Below are 17,435 nucleotides of genomic sequence, written 5' to 3'. Positions count from 1 at the left end.
CATAACTAAGTTCCACTATTGTTTCAAAGGTTACATTTCTGTTACAGTATTAAGCAACTTGTAATTGACGTCATCAGCTGACACAGCACTTTTAGCATTAGAAAATCACTTAAAAATTGCTGATAGTTAACAACTCAAATATTTTATCTAAAAAAAGAAGAAAAACACAAAAAATATAAAAAACTCGCAAACATTATGCAACTTTCTGCTTCCAACAAAAATGTATACTCTGCATACTAATCCAGAAGCAGTCTTTGTTTCTACCGCACATTACAAAAATTAAATGTAATATTGTTACTTTAAAAAAAAACAAAAAAACAAAAAACTTCTCCCAGTGGATTACAGAACTCACTAGTGATCAGGAATTTCAAGTTCAAAGTTTGACTGTACAACTAACAAACAGCCATGAAATCAATGCCATAAAGTTCAAATTACTTTAATTTGGCATCTATACCTGAGAAAAAGAAATCCACTTTTATCACTAAACTAAGCATCATTTGGTGTCTTACAGAACTTAACCTTTTAAGTATACATTTATATATTTTGGCAAATGAACGTAACTTAATTCATGAAGTTAACTTTATCTATACAACTGTTAAACAATTTTGGGAATCATGTTTTAACACTAATCATACAGTAAAAACAGGCTCATTAACATGGTATTCTTTCCCACATAATTAGGGAAATTACTGTTGTTAAGACAGCATCTTAACAATCCTATTACAAACGAGATACTACAACCACAGAGAAAACAACCATTCCACTAGACAAAATTTAGACACCAACCTTGTCCCCAGTTTAAATGGGGACACAGTTCCATTTCACAACCATTCAACGAGCAATTCTGCTATCCTGATTACTGGACAAACCCTGCACTATAGAAAAAGCTATTTGATCAACTAATTATTGCAGAAATGCTTTTTTTTTAACATTGTCAGTTCTACAAAATAGATGAATATAAATTTAAATAGCAATTATATTGGATAAAGAATATAAAGTATTTTCAAAAGTAACAACAACACATGCTTTTTGAAATAAGAATATTTTTCCTACCAAGGAAAAAGAAAGTTGATTTTGCATAGACAACTATATTAAAAGTTAACACTTGTTACTGTCCAGTAAATACTCCTGAAGAAGCCTTATTTTAAGTGAAAGAATCCAATAGCACTGCCTTTCTTCACCTGTAATTATCCCAATTAGATTTCAGTCTAATGATTTTTTTCCCATGACAATTTACCCCATGAAATCTTTTCATTTTACCTACCATATTCATAAACAAACAGAAGTTTTCCATTATTTTTTTTTTTAATTTGAGATTATATTTTCATTTCTAATTTCTTTTTGTCTACCAGTCCATGCTTACATCTATTTGCATCTCTTGATCTGGTTTTGATCTATATTAACAGCAACATTTATAGTAGTTTTGATTCTCCCCCCATTTTCCATGTGGCTTCAAAAAAATGCATGAACACGGCTTGAAATTTTTGAGCAACTCATGTAATTGGAGAAGAAAATATCAAGCCTTGTTGTACTTTTACTGATATTTCTGAACATAATGTAAACCTCCATTTATTTTTTTCCTTTCTTCTGTGAAGATTACATTTCAGGAAGAATGCAGCATATTCAAATAGACCATTAACTTCAATATGAAACATAAAGAGTTCCCAAATGAATTCTAACACTGATCTCATTGACATCCAGCACCATAAATTAATAATTAACAGACCATAAACATGCCTCATGTTTTACCATTCCAGGTACCTCATGCAATCACTAGCTGACACAAACTCAAAGGATTAAGGCTAAGATACTCACAACAAAATATGCATCTCATAATAAACTTAGTATGCATTTCTGTTTATGTTAAAGTACATAGCAAGAACACAGCGATTAAGAAAGCATACAGTCAGTAAAAAAACAAGAATGACCTTCTTGAATTGCACCCTGCAATTGCCAATGCAAGTGTAAAGTTTTCAAGGAAACAACTGCATTATTGCTGATACTAGTACATAGCAATTTGAATAAATGGCATATGAATTCTTATAAAAGAGTACTTAAAAAGGGAAAGTAGGAATATTCATCAACCACTAGCACAGAACTTAATTTCCACTATCTTCATCTGCATTAGGGGACAATGTTAATGTGTCTTCAAAACAATTTATTCAATACGAATTGGGACTGAGCAAGTTCATTCTATCTTTTATCCCAATACCGTCAGTTAAAAGGTGATTTTAATCCCCATGGTGATCAGACATAATGAAGAGGAAAACTGTTTCTGATTAAATAACATTTGCATCAGAATTGCTGTTATATGTTTTTCAGCTCCTAGAAAGCTGACTTCAGTTCTTTTTTCCTCTCTTGTTCACTTGGAAGCAACATTGCAGGAATTTTGCAGATGTTAAGTCAGGTGGAAGTCATGAAAACACTGTATAAACATATAGCCCAGTCTACTACAGCCCTCAAAAAATATAGAACACTGCTGAAAAATAAAGAATGTTCTCTTTTCATACAGCTGGCAAGTCCTAGAGAAAAGACTAACTTCCAACTAGCCAACTAATAATTTTGATAATAGATTCTTCAAATCACAATTTTTCATCACAACTTAAGCATCCACTTTTAGTTGCATGTCAATGTCTTCCTCAAAAATGCTTGAGTGTGTCATATAGGGAAGAATGAAATATTCTGAAAATACTTCTCTGGAATTTTGATGTGTGTCATAAGCTGAGCACTACCTAATATCTTGTCCATCATGCTGCCCTTATAGCAAAAACTCACAAAAGCTACCTTTGACTCAAGCCACTACACCATCTTTTCTGTTAAAAACAACCCAATTGTATGGGCATTTGAATGTCAAATAATACAAAAATCCACTGACTTCAACTAAAGAAGAAACTCAATGGAAATTACTTCAAAATAAATTGTAGGCTGAAAAGATCTTATTGTCGTTTAATGTTTTCTTTTTGATTAACAGAGAACCCGCTAACCTTTCTATACCTATTACAGTGCCTATTTATAAAAAATAATAGGCATAAATATAACGAAGTTTTTTTGAAGCAAAAAGAAGAGTATATGTAGAGTAAGTTCCTAACTTTTTTTTTTTTTTTTAATTTATTTTGGAAGGTATATGTTTATTTTGTCAATATCAGTCCATCTTGGTTTTGTATGAAACACCTATATTTGGAAATGTGTATGTCTTTTGAGACTTAGAATCACTTGACTTTTTATATCGTCTATTGTAAATCACTTTGAAGCTTATATTGAGTTGAGAGATTTTCTATGTTATATTTCTCTTTACACATTTTTGAATGCTTGGTAGGATTTATGTAGGTACTGCGTCAACTGGCTGATATGGCATCTCAGTTAGACTAGGCACTCCACAAACCAGAAAATACCAGCGAATTGAGTAACCTGGTCTTTATAATATTGGCAATTCTGAAGTTTTTTTTTATAGCTAGGAATTAAAGTTCTTGGACAGTTCTTGATTCTGGCCACACTGCAGTCTTCTGCTCTCTCGCACCAAGAAACAGAAAAGCAACTAATTCTGACCTGGACGTTCCAGTGACTTATGCATCTGCGTAAGAGTTTTCTTGCTCTTACTTGGTTATAGAACTACCCTTAAAAGGCTTGAAAATATAGGAACCCTATTACTATTGCTCTGACCTGAGAGGCTGTAGCAATGTTTTTTGTTTGTTTTTGTTTTCTTTTTAATTAAAGATACAGCTGAAGAAATAACTAACGCATAGTTAGGTTAAAACACCCTTCAGCTGAAATTACCTTGTCAAAATGACAGCTTGAAAGGACATCTGTGTCCTTCCTCTAAGTCTTCTGCTTCACGTTTGCTTAGACAAATTTGTGACCTATTTATATAAGTAGCAATGAGCATACAGAAGTAAGCATATTAACGAAAAAAATATATATAATTAGTTTAAAAACCTGAATACCAGTGTCCTGGAATCTAGTGGGGAGAGAGCTATCACCCCACTCCACCCTTCCTACCATGGCAATAGAGCTCTAATATGCAGTGCATTCAAAGTGCACTGATATCAAATCTATTCAAAAATTCAGAATGCAAATAAAGCTTTTATTTCCCCCAAGTTCTTCTTAACACAGTCAGGAAATACAATAGAGAACCTAATTTATCATTTGTTAGTAGCACATATAAAGTCCACACAGCAAAAAAATATCACTAATAAATAAAATTTATCCTCTGCATCCGTTTTTAGTTTTGAAGATTGATGTGGTTCCTCACTTTCACCAAAATAAAAATATGAAATTTCTAACCACAAGAAAGCACAAAACTGTGACACTTGGTATACATATGTCAATAAAGATAAAATAGTATAACCTCCTGAAATCATTGCAAATATGACTCAGTCTGACAAAGTAATCTGCAAGTAGACTGTATATATTTAAGATATACTATTATTACTGTAACTGTATACCTGACGTAAGAATTTCAGTTAAAAACAAATATAAATGAATTAATGGTTCAACGCAAATATCTAATTGGTATTAAAAAACACATATAGGCCCCAAAGGAGGTTTCTGGAACACAAGTCCTGTGAGGAGTGGCTGAGGGAACTGGGGTGCTAGGAATGCCCCTGTGATTCTTAGAGTGAAAATATACTGGTGACGGCAAATCTTAGGGTTGTAATTGCTCTCTGAAGAGCACAGGGATGGAGTAAGGAACTTGAGGAACAAAGCGTTCTCAGTACTGCATCTACAAGATCCATGTTTTTACTACGGCTGTACCAGAGGTACAGACCACCTTAAACCCAAGTTCATTTAAACCACAGAGTGAAGATTAAGCCTACCAAAAACAGAGACTGTAGAGGATCATGGTAGCCAAACAGGAAGGGGAGGTTGGTGACCTGACACTCCTTAAGAGCTAGCTGTCAACACACAAGTCACAGATTTTCACTGGTCACAGGAATTTACTGTTTTGCAAGAAATGCTGACATTCTAAACACGTTTGACACCATACAATAGCATAAGCATTACATGCCAGTGTTTCTGCACTACTGCATTATCAGTGATTAAAATGCTGACCAGAATCTTCTCCTTCCACGACTTAGATTGCTTTCACCTCCACAGCCATCCTCGAAGATGTTGCAGTGGACTTTTTTTGCCTGGCCTAGTGTTTCTCCAGTGTTTTCCATACAATCTTCTCACAGCTGACAAGCTTAACACTGCTTTTTATAATGCTGAAATATCATTCTATACTTAGGCCCTGAGCTCAACCAGATTTTCCAACCATAATAGGATTGTTGGGAGAACATACATTATAACATGGAGCCTCCAAGCCCAAAAAGGAAGACATTAATTGCCACAGTATCTTGATTATAAAGATGTTCACAGAATGAAATTAACAACAAAGCAAGTAAGATACTACTTCTTGGAAGTAAATCCTTATGAAAAAATCAATTAACTGCAACAAAGGGAAACAAGGCAATAATTCACAGCAAAATGGCTTGAAATGAACATTGTACATAGTAAATGACAAATACAGAATTATAAAATCAGATAGGCCAAAACAAAAGAGTTTTCACTGGAAAAGCTAACCTTTTTTTTTCGGCTTGCAAAACAGACAGCAAGTATTTTTCATATTGACCTGGAACAGTCTTCAGCTCATTATTCCCCCCTCGCCCCCTTAACAAATTTCTCCACTAAAAATGATGCCTTACCTTTGTTCATATCAATCAACTGCTGTTTCTTCTTCTGTCTCTCCAATTTCTCTCGTTCAGCCTTTTCTTTTGCCAGTTTGGCTCTTTTCATTTTTTCTTCCATTTCTCTTCTTTTGTTGTTTTCTTTTACAGCCTCCTGCATTAGATAAAATGAACATGGGAGTCTACATACTGAGGACTAGGAAAAATAACAAAAACTAACCTTGTTTGCACAGATATGCATTTACGTCTCACATGTGAAAAAAATAAAAAGGAACTGATACATTTTAAGCATTGTCAGAAATTTTAAAGAGAAGATAATTTACCATACTATTTATACACATTATTAGATAATAAGAAGAATGAAAATTGAAATCACTTGGCGTTTATGGTGGTCAAAAAATTCCAGATTATTCAGCAGCAACATGTATGTTTGTTTGTTTGGATTTGCTTTTAAGACTAAGTCTAGCTTAAACCAGTAGCTTACTTTTAAAAGGAATAAGTGTAGATGAAAGCAAGTTTCTGTCATTATGCAGTTCAACTATGAGTAACTAAAATTAATTTACCAACATTTAAGCTACAATTCCTCAAATATTTTGAAATATACCGAAATATCCAAAGCAGTCTGCATTGCTTAAATACACAAAACACATCAAAATTAATGGAAAATAGTTGAATTTATGGATTAAGACAGCAAATCTAAAGTCTCTGTGGCGACAGGTTACACAAAGTGCCATGCTAAAAGCTATAAATGTAGAACACTCCTGGATAAAAACTTTCCACAATCCTTCCTACATTTAATCTAGAATATATCCTCCTTTTCCAAAAGAGGTTAGTTTTGATTTCCTACTGTGTTGGGTTGACCTGGGCTACCAAGGTTACCTGGCTACCAAGCCACTCTTTCACTCTCCCTCCTCAACAGGGCAGGCAGAAAAAATAAGATGAAAAGCTCATGGGTTGAGACAACGACTGGAACTGGCTGTTTCTGGCATGGGGCAGGTCCAGTCTCTCCTCACAGAGCCTCCTCCAACGTGACCCCTCTCCACTACCAAAATCTGGACACACAAACCCAATACACTTATTACTTCTTTGCTCAAAACCAGTCATAATTCCTATTGCACTCCTTGCTCTCTTAAAAAAATAAATACTTGAGTTCCTTTAAGCTTTTACATAAGACCTTAAACACATCCTTAGTTTCACCCTTCCTAAGATTCATTTATCATGAGGAAATTCACTGAAATCCATCGTGATTTAATTTCACCTAATGTTATAGATAGACATGATAAATGTTAAGGGTAATTTTCTTATTTATATTCACAACTAGACATGTATTGCTTCCTTTCCTCTCCAACTCACAGTACCCTAATATACTCTACCTACAAGTAGTGTAGGTCTGGGCTCCAGGTGATTTTGGACATTATGTCCAACAAAATAGGTACAGTAAAGGAGCAACTGGATCTAAAACCATCAAGAATTAATGCAACATGCTCATTAAAGATGCTTCAGCTGAACAGCCAAGACTTACTAAGGACATGGCATAGAATAAATGGTTTCATTTTTAACGTTTACTTTATTTCCTGTGCAATTTAATCATACCTTAAAATACAGGAAAAAACACAAGATTAGAAATACAATAAAGAGAAAGATTTATCTGTAGATGTTCTGTAAAGATCCAAATTGATGTGTCAGATATTACTCCACAAATAAAATTCCCATAGGAGATTTGGAGCAGACTGACTATATTACACAGCCCAATAAATTTCTCAGAAATGGCATCTCAAATTTTTATAAATGGAAGATAGCTATTTGCCTGCCTGTGTACATACTAGGAATGAACTATGGACAATGATTGTCACTTCCATAAGAAAATCCTATCTAAAAACACTTTTAAGTGTTAAGACTTACAGAAGTTATATCAGTATTTGATAATGCAGGACTCCCGAATACCTCCAATTATGGAATACTCATGCATCCCAAGGGCAACATATTTCAGTGCAACCATTTCAAGAGTTCATCGAGGTACAATACTACATATAGCACCTTATTTAATACGGGATACTGCTTTGCAGCGATGCTGGATACCACAGTTATGAGTGATGTTACCTGTAGATGCGTATGAAAACTCAACTAAGAACTGTATTTGCTGTACAATCGCATAACCTACCACACTGTAAAGCACCTTTTGCTTTAGAAGAAAAAAGAAAATCGCTATTTTATCCTCTTTGGTTTTGGACAGTTCTGTCTCTGCACATTCAATCACACTTGATAGAGATTTCATTTTACTGTAACTTCACAAGCTGGAATGAAAGTAAATGCCCACAGTCTTATGAAAGAAAGTAGCTAAGTAGCCTGTGTACTAGTAGCACCTAACAGAATTAGAAGTAGCCCACTAGCTATTAAGTTATTATGATTAAGTCATAGATTCTGCCATATTTTCTAACAGGAAGACTACTATAGACTGAACTAAACAAGCCATAAATTTATTGTATCTGCAAAATTAATTTGTGCCAGCCTCTAAACTTCCTAACTGAAAGGACTTTATATGCAAATACACAGTTCATAAATACAAAATATATACAGTTAATAAAATACGCTACCTACTCATGGCAATTTGAACAAAAAACATTCAAAACAGAGACAGAAATCCAAACAGGGCATCACACTAACAAGTCTCTGGGGCTCTTGGTTCCCAGACTGGCAGTTTTGGAACTAATAGAGTGCAACGGAACACTGCACCCGTACAGCTTCAGAAGGCTTTTCATAGCAACAGTGGAGTTACTCTAGAAAAAAAAAATAAATCCAAGTCTTATTCGCCCTTGGCTTCACTGTAGTAGTCCAGCAATTCTTTAGTAATGGTCTAGTATTCTGATTAGTATTTAGTGGATCCTTTCCTGCTATCCCTTATCCTCTTGAACCTCCTACCCACTCACCCACCCAATTTTATGCCACATTCCTTAAAATTGACCATCTCTTCTTTTCCTTTACATACCACTTCAAAATGAAGACTGAAAACAGAAAACGATTTGCTATTTGACACATCAACATTGTTTAGTGAAAGTAATCCTTTTCCTTTAAAAAAGTATCCCAGAACCAAACCACACAGAAAGTACTTGTTTATCATTACTCTCCACCAGCCAGTTCCACATTCGGTATGTCATTTACTACTGTAGACAGTCAGACAATAGCCTGAAATATATCATTCACAAGAATATATTACCAGATGTTTTTCAAGCTATGTGCCGAAAGCAAAGTAATCATATGTTCATCTGTATTTATAAACATACTTTATATTTGAATTAATATTGACCATTCTTTTTCAAAGCTAGTTGAAGATGACTAAATAAAGGTAAAGAGAACTTTGACTCGGATGAACGGTGTTGTCTACAGAATTTGCTCTACCTCGATTATAACACAAATCCTTTAAGTTTCCCTCTACATAATTATTTGTCACCCTCATGCGGCTTTGATTACTTCCTTATTTACTCTTTCCTCACTTTCCAGACCTCCAGACTGTGAACTAGCCCAGTGATTTCTAACATAAAGGTACAACAAGCCTGCACATGACTTACCATGGTGTGTAACTCATGTCTTACCATTCTAAAGTCTAGAGATGTCACACAATTAAAATTGGGCATTCAGTTTTTTGGAGTGATTCATACAGCAGCAAAAGTGTATGGGCCATATACGTGCATAAATTTCGAGGCTAGTGGATTCAAACAGCTGTAACAGATTGCTTTTACAAAAACTTATGTACACAGTAACATTAGCAGGAACATGACCTATGCTGATACTATAAAATAAAAAGTAAAGCAGAAAAAATAAGAATTATAAACTCCCTTCAATGCTACCATTCTTTGAGAAAAACTAAAGTGGTTGAGTTCTAAAAAGACATCTATTAGGTTACATTCATACACTTTTACACACGCTGCCTATGAGATGTAATATAACCAACTTATCATCATTCATTCTGCAAAGTAACAGAAGAGAGTACTTGATTTTTATGCACAAAAATGCCACTTTAAATTGAATTTCTACACCACTTTAATAGCATAATGTGAGGCGTCCACAGAAATTCATTCTCTATCCCTTAAAAATAATACTTGCAGATCCCTCAGACCTTCCCTAAATTTGCCTTGCACCAGCAAAATATGTGATTCAACATTACAAGAAATAAAGAATTGCATCATAAATCAATAGGAACAGTGAACTCAAATTAACTGGAAATTCATATACAGAAAGAGTTAAGATGCAGCAGATTGCTCAATGTGTTCGTAAGTTCTTTCATAAGTATTCCATGGAGGATAATATTCAAGTTATCCTTATGACAATAATGCAAAAGAGATGCAGCAACCGAGAATTAAACAAGAACAGAAATACTGAATTTCCTGATGGGTGGCTACAAAACAGTAAGCAGAAAAGATTATTTAGGATACTGCCCTGTGATTCATGAATCCCAGCCATTATATCTAACATAAAATATCTTTGGGATGCTGTCACTGCAGGTCAAGCTCACCCAGGACCAAGGCCAGCATTAGCAGGAGCACCGGCATTTACTCAAAGGCACAGCCATTCAGCACTGGGGTCCCAACACAATGCCAGAGCTGGGGCTGGGGACAAGGACCAAACCAAAGCATGTACACAACCCCAAGCAGAGCCATCCGCCATCAGGCTTACTACACCTTATGCAGCACATAAATTAACATGCATAAATATATGCACCACCTTGTGTTGCTCATTAAGTACAGTCCACTTGCTTCCAGCTGCTACTTATCATTATGGCTCTCAGGTGCGTCTATATCCAGTATCTGCCTGTCTTGCTGGCACCAGACAGTTCTTTATCAAAGAAATCAGGATTTCTGGACAAGGGAGGGGGTCATCTACACTAGTTCATCATTACATCTTCTCACACCCTACAGATGCCATTACAGGGTAAGACTTCTGCAGGTGTAGCTGCTGTTGTATATGCAAGGTGGGGAGGAAGGTTTTGCACCAGCTAATCAGCAATATTACATTTTAATATACTTAGAACTGTATAGCTGTGTAAGGTAGAAGAATCCTTCACTATTTACTGAATCAAGTTTAAGGGTAACAATTAAAAACAATAAGCAAGCATGTTCCAGCAACATGCTTTCCAATAATTACAAAACAATCGTCAAGCAGACAGATTTGGAACTGTTTTATTAACTTACTTAATTCAATATTTTAGTACCAGAGTAAACACACATGCCTAATTCAGGTTATTACTGAAAGAGGCAGAGCTGAAATGCATACTTACATACTAACAAATGTGTATTATTGACATTACAGAAATGAAAAAAATATCTGTGAACAATCTGAGCAGAGGAACCGAGGACCACATCAGACAAATTGTTGTTTAGGTCAAAAACAGATCTTTTTGGGTCAAGAAAGAGATGGATAAATAGGTCAGCATGCGAAGCTTTGCACCATTATGCAAGTGAAACCTTACATTTTAACAACAAAAAAAAAAACACACCTTATTTCAAGGTGATTTTGTAAAATCTATTCCTAAACTTTCTACACACGCCTAAAATCAAGCAGAAAGTGATGGTTTTGTTCTTCCATAGACCAGGATCTTAAATGTGATGCGTTGAAAGGACTCAAAGTTTTTGCCTAGAAATTCTCAAATTTTAACAGAGATTGAAAGGATTACTACACTGTGCAATGTATATTGATTTAAGTATCTAAACACCAAACCCATCAAAAGAACAATAAAATAAAACAGCATGGGTTTGAAAGCTTTTACATGCTTCCTTCAAGAGAAGACAGAGACTATTAAGCAAAAGTGTTCCTTCCAGAGAATATATACCAATACACCCTTAGGAAATGAAAAACACGAAAAAAACACCACAACATTGCAAGGATACTCATACTCATCTGCAATTTTTTTTTTTTTCCCCCCAAGGCTTCTCATACCTTCCACTTCATGCTTCATATTACATTTTGACAGAATAATCCAATTCTATTAGCTTGCTTTGGAATTTCCTAAACATGATAAGCCAATCTAAACTTCAGGAAATAAGCTAATTTACTCCAACATCAGCAAGCTAATTGAAGATGTAGTAACAGTGATCAATCAAATGACAATTAAGACAAATGGGGGGTTCAAATTATCAAATTATCATCTTAATATGATATATGAACAAGCACAATGATGAGCCTGAGAGTAGACGAAGTGCCCTTTCAGAGACTTCAAAAGAGAGATCAGATTACTACTAACCTAAGACCCAAACACAGCTTTTTCTCTAACAAATGTGATAGGTGCAGATGCAAGCATCTGTAGACTGTGGGCATCTTCTGTGGTAGGGTCTCTTTTAGACTTAGAATCTTGCCAAAGGGAGTCACTTAGAACAGGTAATAAACCCTATTGTTTACAAGAGTTCTTCAACATCTGGGTTAGATTCACATCTTAAGTACTGTGATTCTCAACATCCTAAACTATGGCTGGTTTTCAGAGTGGAATAAGGATTTAAAATCCTCATTTAAATTTTATAAGGTCCCAAGATAATGCTAAGGAATAATGAGAAGACTCAATTAGACTTACTGCAAACAGTACTGACTGGACAGTCAGCTTAAAACTATTGAAAATGCTAAAAAAAATTTTTAATCATGTCCCTTTTCAAGATTAGGAAGCATAAATTCTGTTTCTTCTAGACCATGTTATCCTATATTACGTCTGAAAAAAATTATCCAAAGGCCTCACTACCATAAAATATATCTATTAGTTTTCCCATCCACAAGACCTATGACACTGCCAAAGTAACAAGTTAGACTTGCCAGAAACAAATCCCAATCCCATCTACTTTGCCAGTTATTCCTACACTTGACTGCTTTTTAATGCTTGTAAATGCAGTGTACTGCAATTCAGTTTATTTTTTATTGTAAGTTTTATTATCTTCTAAGAGAAATGTCATCATGTCATCCTTACCCTTTTATGTCAGAAATAGGGCAGCCACCTACCTAGCACCACTAACAACCTGTTAACAAAGTCAGTAAGTTACCACACCTACATGAATCCTTTTGCCTCCAATTCCATTACTCATAAACTTTCCTAGCCTACACCCAATTCCTGATTTATCTTATTAAAAAAATAAAATTGAAGTACTCATTAGCACAAGTTGGACTTAGATGAGAAATAAGAGACCTTAGAAAAGGGTCTTTGGGTGTTTCTTCCTGTGTGGTTGGTTGTTTTTTTTTTTTTTTTTTTTTTTAAGGAGGACAGCAAGGGCTTGCTACATGCTGCCTGTTAGTAGGGGTAATATTTCAGTATTGCCTTCTGGAAAACTTTGCTGCAGGAAGTACTTCTTGGTGATTTTTTTTTTCTTTTAAAGGCAGAAGGGAGAAACTGTATTCCCAGACAAATAACCTGGAAGAAGAGTGAATAAACACATCATTTCTTTCAAGTCATTCTTGAATTACAAACTCAACTTACTAGTTTAAAACCTGAGAATTCAGCTTGAATTTATGTAGTGCCTTTCATTAAAAATATATATGATTATGTATTGTGTATTGTATATTCATTGATTTATATTATTGTAACCAATGTCCTACTGCATTCAAGGGATGTTTCAAAAACAGCCACAGGAAAAAAAAAGCTCCTGCATCATACAGCTTAAAATTTGCTTTGAAGCATATTATAAGTAAACAAATATTAGAAAGAAGAAAAGGGGTTACAAGGACATGATACTCAAGTTGCTGAATTCACTGTGATGAAAAAGTCTTCATACGAAAGAAACATAACAGATGTTTTGTTTCCTGCTTGATACAGGACACACTTCTTAAAAACCTTGAAAGACCAGGATACTTGTGGCCCAATAAAAAGATCATTTAATATCGTATCATTTTTGGGGGGAGTTCCACTTTCTGGATCTTATTTTACAGGGTTACAGTAAAATATCCCAGCTACTCACAAATCATCAGTGAATCAAAAGGCACTGCTGACACAAAAGTGCAGTTTATTTCAATGGTCTTTTACATGCAACTATCACATACTGCCAACTGATGTTACTTGTATCTGCATAAATATTTCACTATACTAGAATACAATCCTTTTTTCCTTAAGTACATTTATAATGTAATCAAAAGATTTTCTTACTCAAAAAGCTGCACTTACAAATTTGTTTTCTAGGAGAGAGAAGCAATCACCACTGACAAGTCCACCAAATATCAAAAATATCCCTTCACCGAAGGAAGAAGCTTCTTTGCGTTTCATAACAACTATGCCTATAAATGCCAGATTTTACCTCTAAGTTTTTTTTTACCTCCTCGAATTTTACCATATTTTTATAGACATTATTGCAACATTGCTTTTAGACTTAATATTCATCTTTAAGACTACCTGCATGAAAGGGGAGCCCAGAGGGAAAAAAAATAATGAAAAATTTAAGAGCTATATAAGGGAAAAAAAAAAATACATCTAACGTTATACATTTCATACACCTTTCATAAAGCATACAACCTCATTAAAAGGAAATTTATGTGCATTTTTAAATGCAGGCATGACAGATTTGGTGGATATTTGTAAATACTCTAGTGCCAACAAAAACAAACATCCAGAAAGTGACAGATAAAAATATTTCAGATCATTTGATATAAAGTTTGTGAGACAGCAGGCTAAAGTGAAGAACCAAAACAGAAAAGAACAAACAGGCATCTTGCTTCAGGCAGCTGATTAATCATTACTTGATAAGAGCCTGAAAACTATACCAAACCAAGTATATCAGGTTGCAATTGTTCCAAGGTTATGCTGCAAATGAAGGACAAGAGAAATTTGTGTTTACTTTCTCTGAAAGGAAGGACTAAATCGATATTACCTAAAAAAATATATTTTCAAAAATGTCCCAAATATGAAAGGCATATTCTTATTCTGTGGATATACTATTATATATGTAAAGAGGAAAAAACGAAATCGCTACTTTTGATTCAATTTCCCTGTAACTGTCAGCTCTGACAGAAGAAAATACATAATTCCTCCCCCCACACACATGCCCCAGCTTGATTTTGAATCAGGTTTCATTTACAAAGTAAAGTCCTCATGCTCAAGTGCTTTACTTAGTTCTTGTGATGTTCCTTGAATACAACGAGGTTATGAAGATGTATCTAAGCACTAAATCAAAGAAATAAACCTAGGCAGAGATCACACAGAATTACTTGTTAAAAGCTCACTTCTAAGGTTTAAATATTCTACCTCATCTTAGGGAAAAGAAGAGACTGAACAAGAAGCAGCACAGCCAAGTAAAGACCAAGAAGTGCAGGATTTCCAACAGCAAAAGGTAAAGAAGACTTCTGAGGTAAAGCAATGCAAACTTGATTTAGTCCTCTCACTACACTCTTGGCTCTAACTATGTTTCTTGCAAAAAGGGTAGAAAAGCCTAGAAATAAAAAGTGAGCAGATATAGCATACATAAATAATATAACTCTGTTTCTTCCATCCACATTTCTAGATTGATTCACTATGCTGCAGCTTGATGAATTGAAATGGCTCAAAAGCCATTGGCTTTGAGCCAATGGCTCAATTTTTGGTTAGGTAAGTCATAGGTGCTCTAAGTTTATTTGGTTATTTGCAACCATATGACAGACAGTTTTGCAAATTTAAATGTGAATTCCTAAGTATGCAGAGCCTTCTTCTCCTAACATCACAAAACAGTGCAAAAAAAGATTTACTTTTACACAGCTAGACAGATACTGATAAAGAACTAGCTATGAGATTAATTTGGTATTTGACTGCAAACTCTGTGTGAGGGCAGTCTTAAAGATATTAAAAAAATGAAATAAAGGTTCATAAATAAATCAATTTCTATTCAACAAGCCAACGTCTATTTCTCTAAAAAAAAGAAGTCAGCTCTACCACTCCCATCCCTTCTCCAAGTATAACAAAACATTCCAGTGGCAGTCAATATGTCTCAAAAAACAAAGAAAGGTCAGCTACTGTACCTGCCTACACGGCCTCCTTGTAATTTCCTTTTCTGCTGTTGCTTAGGGATAACAGAATAACAGCTTATTTATATAGATAATTTTATTGGAAAATAATTTGGGAAACTACTGAACCAAAATAAGTATCACTGTATAGGTGATATACTTTGATCAGAAAAGTGAAAGATGAGAAAGCAACATTGACTGTTCCAGAACTTCTTTTCTGATAAACTCTACAACTTGATATTCAGCTCAACAACTTCTAAATACTTAGAACTTATGGAGGTGCATTTAGTAAGTATTGTTTCTCTCCACCTTACAGAAAAAATAATTAGAAAAGATTATGCATGCATATATTGTTTATTTCAAGAAATCAAAAACTGGCATTATTTTCCATTTAACGTACGCCACTTCTGACAATGATCAGCACAGTCTTGAACATATTTTCAAAAGACCAGACGTTTTTATTTTCTTAACATTGAAATAGCGCAATATAAGCATTACAAGAAAAACGTATCATGCAACAAGAACATATTTTATATATGATATAGATATGTATATGTGCATACATACATAAACACAGATTTCTCTGTGACCATTAAATGTGCCTTTCAGAACATATTTCTGATTAAAGATGAGCCTAAAATTAAAGACATTGATATATTTCATCTTTTTCAAAAACACTAGCTGAATTTCATTATTATATAGCATAACAATCTTATCTGCAGTTGCAAATGAAAGAAGAAAAATGACAAAGAAAAATAACAAAGAGTCAGTAATTTATTTAGTCAGCATACTTGCTTTCACACAGCAAAATTATATACAGAGTCACAGGTTAAGCAAAGGGAAATAGTGGTTAAAGCTGCTATACAAAGCTAACAGAAGAAATGTCAAGATTTCTTGAAGGGCTGTGTTGAATTCTAAGTGCCGATGACTGGCCTTTATCTAGAACTATATATGCTGTAGATTCAATTAAAACACAGCATATTATATATATATATATATATATACACACACACACAGAGATAACCGATCTTCAAGGAAAACCTTCTCCAAGCACTAAGATCACCATCCTGTCATGCAGGAAGCTGAGGAGGTTTGGCAGGTTTAAGTGTGGTTGAACAATGAACTCTTGATGTAGCTCTGATGTAAAACAGAAAAGTTGAAAGCTAGAAGCATGGTTACACTACCCAAGAGAAATACAGCACTACTGCACAGGGAGGGAAAGAATTAAGGAAACCAAAGCTCAGTGGGAGATAAAATTGGAAAGTGATGTTAAAGGCAATGAGAAGGGCATTTACATCTACAAAGGCTGATTAAGGAAGAGATAGGTCTGCTGCTGAATGGAGTATGGAACCTAACCTCAGAGTCTCAGGTACTCAGTACCTTCTTCATCTCAACCTTTACCATCGCTGTCTCACAGGCTATTGGGGCAGCTGACTGATGTCATTGCAAGGCCTCTATTTCATCAAAAAGCTGCAGGACTCAAGGGACATCCCAAAGCCTGTGAAAAGCAAGTGTTATTCTCATCTTAAAAAGAGTGAGGAAAGCTTGGTGAACTACATACTACTCAGCCATCACTTGTGTTTTCAGGAAGTTCACAACACGATTCCTTCTGGAAGCCATTTCCTGTTACATTAAGGACAAGATGCTGACTGGAAACCAAAAGAATGGACTTAGCAGGGACAAATTGTGCCTGACCAACCCAGACTAGCTTCTGTACTGAAATGACTGACTGGCTCTGTGGAGGGGAAGGCAATGCATGTTTGTTGTTGTTTATCTTGGTTTTAGCAAAGCCTTCAACACAGTCTTCCACAGACAGGGTATCTCAATTCATGGAGA

The 17,435-nt window shown here is 34.8% G+C and overlaps 1 protein-coding gene across 10 annotated transcripts in view; it reads right to left on the bottom strand.

Annotated features, from left to right (window-relative positions):
* DIAPH2 (diaphanous related formin 2) overlaps positions 1-17,435 on the bottom strand; it is a 191,553-nt gene that overhangs the window by 51,277 nt on the left and 122,841 nt on the right. For all 10 annotated transcript variants that reach the window (XM_040572808.1, XM_040572804.1, XM_040572801.1 and 7 more), the window contains one exon: positions 5,685-5,820. In XM_040572808.1, the coding sequence (XP_040428742.1) occupies positions 5,685-5,820 (136 nt within the window). The remainder of the gene's footprint in view (positions 1-5,684; positions 5,821-17,435) is intronic.

The sequence above is a fragment of the Cygnus olor genome, chromosome 13 (assembly GCF_009769625.2).
Source record: "Cygnus olor isolate bCygOlo1 chromosome 13, bCygOlo1.pri.v2, whole genome shotgun sequence".
Classification (NCBI taxonomy): Eukaryota; Metazoa; Chordata; class Aves; order Anseriformes; family Anatidae; genus Cygnus; species Cygnus olor.
Note: the sequence above shows the minus strand (reverse complement) of the source record. Positions and strands in the feature narration are given on the sequence as shown.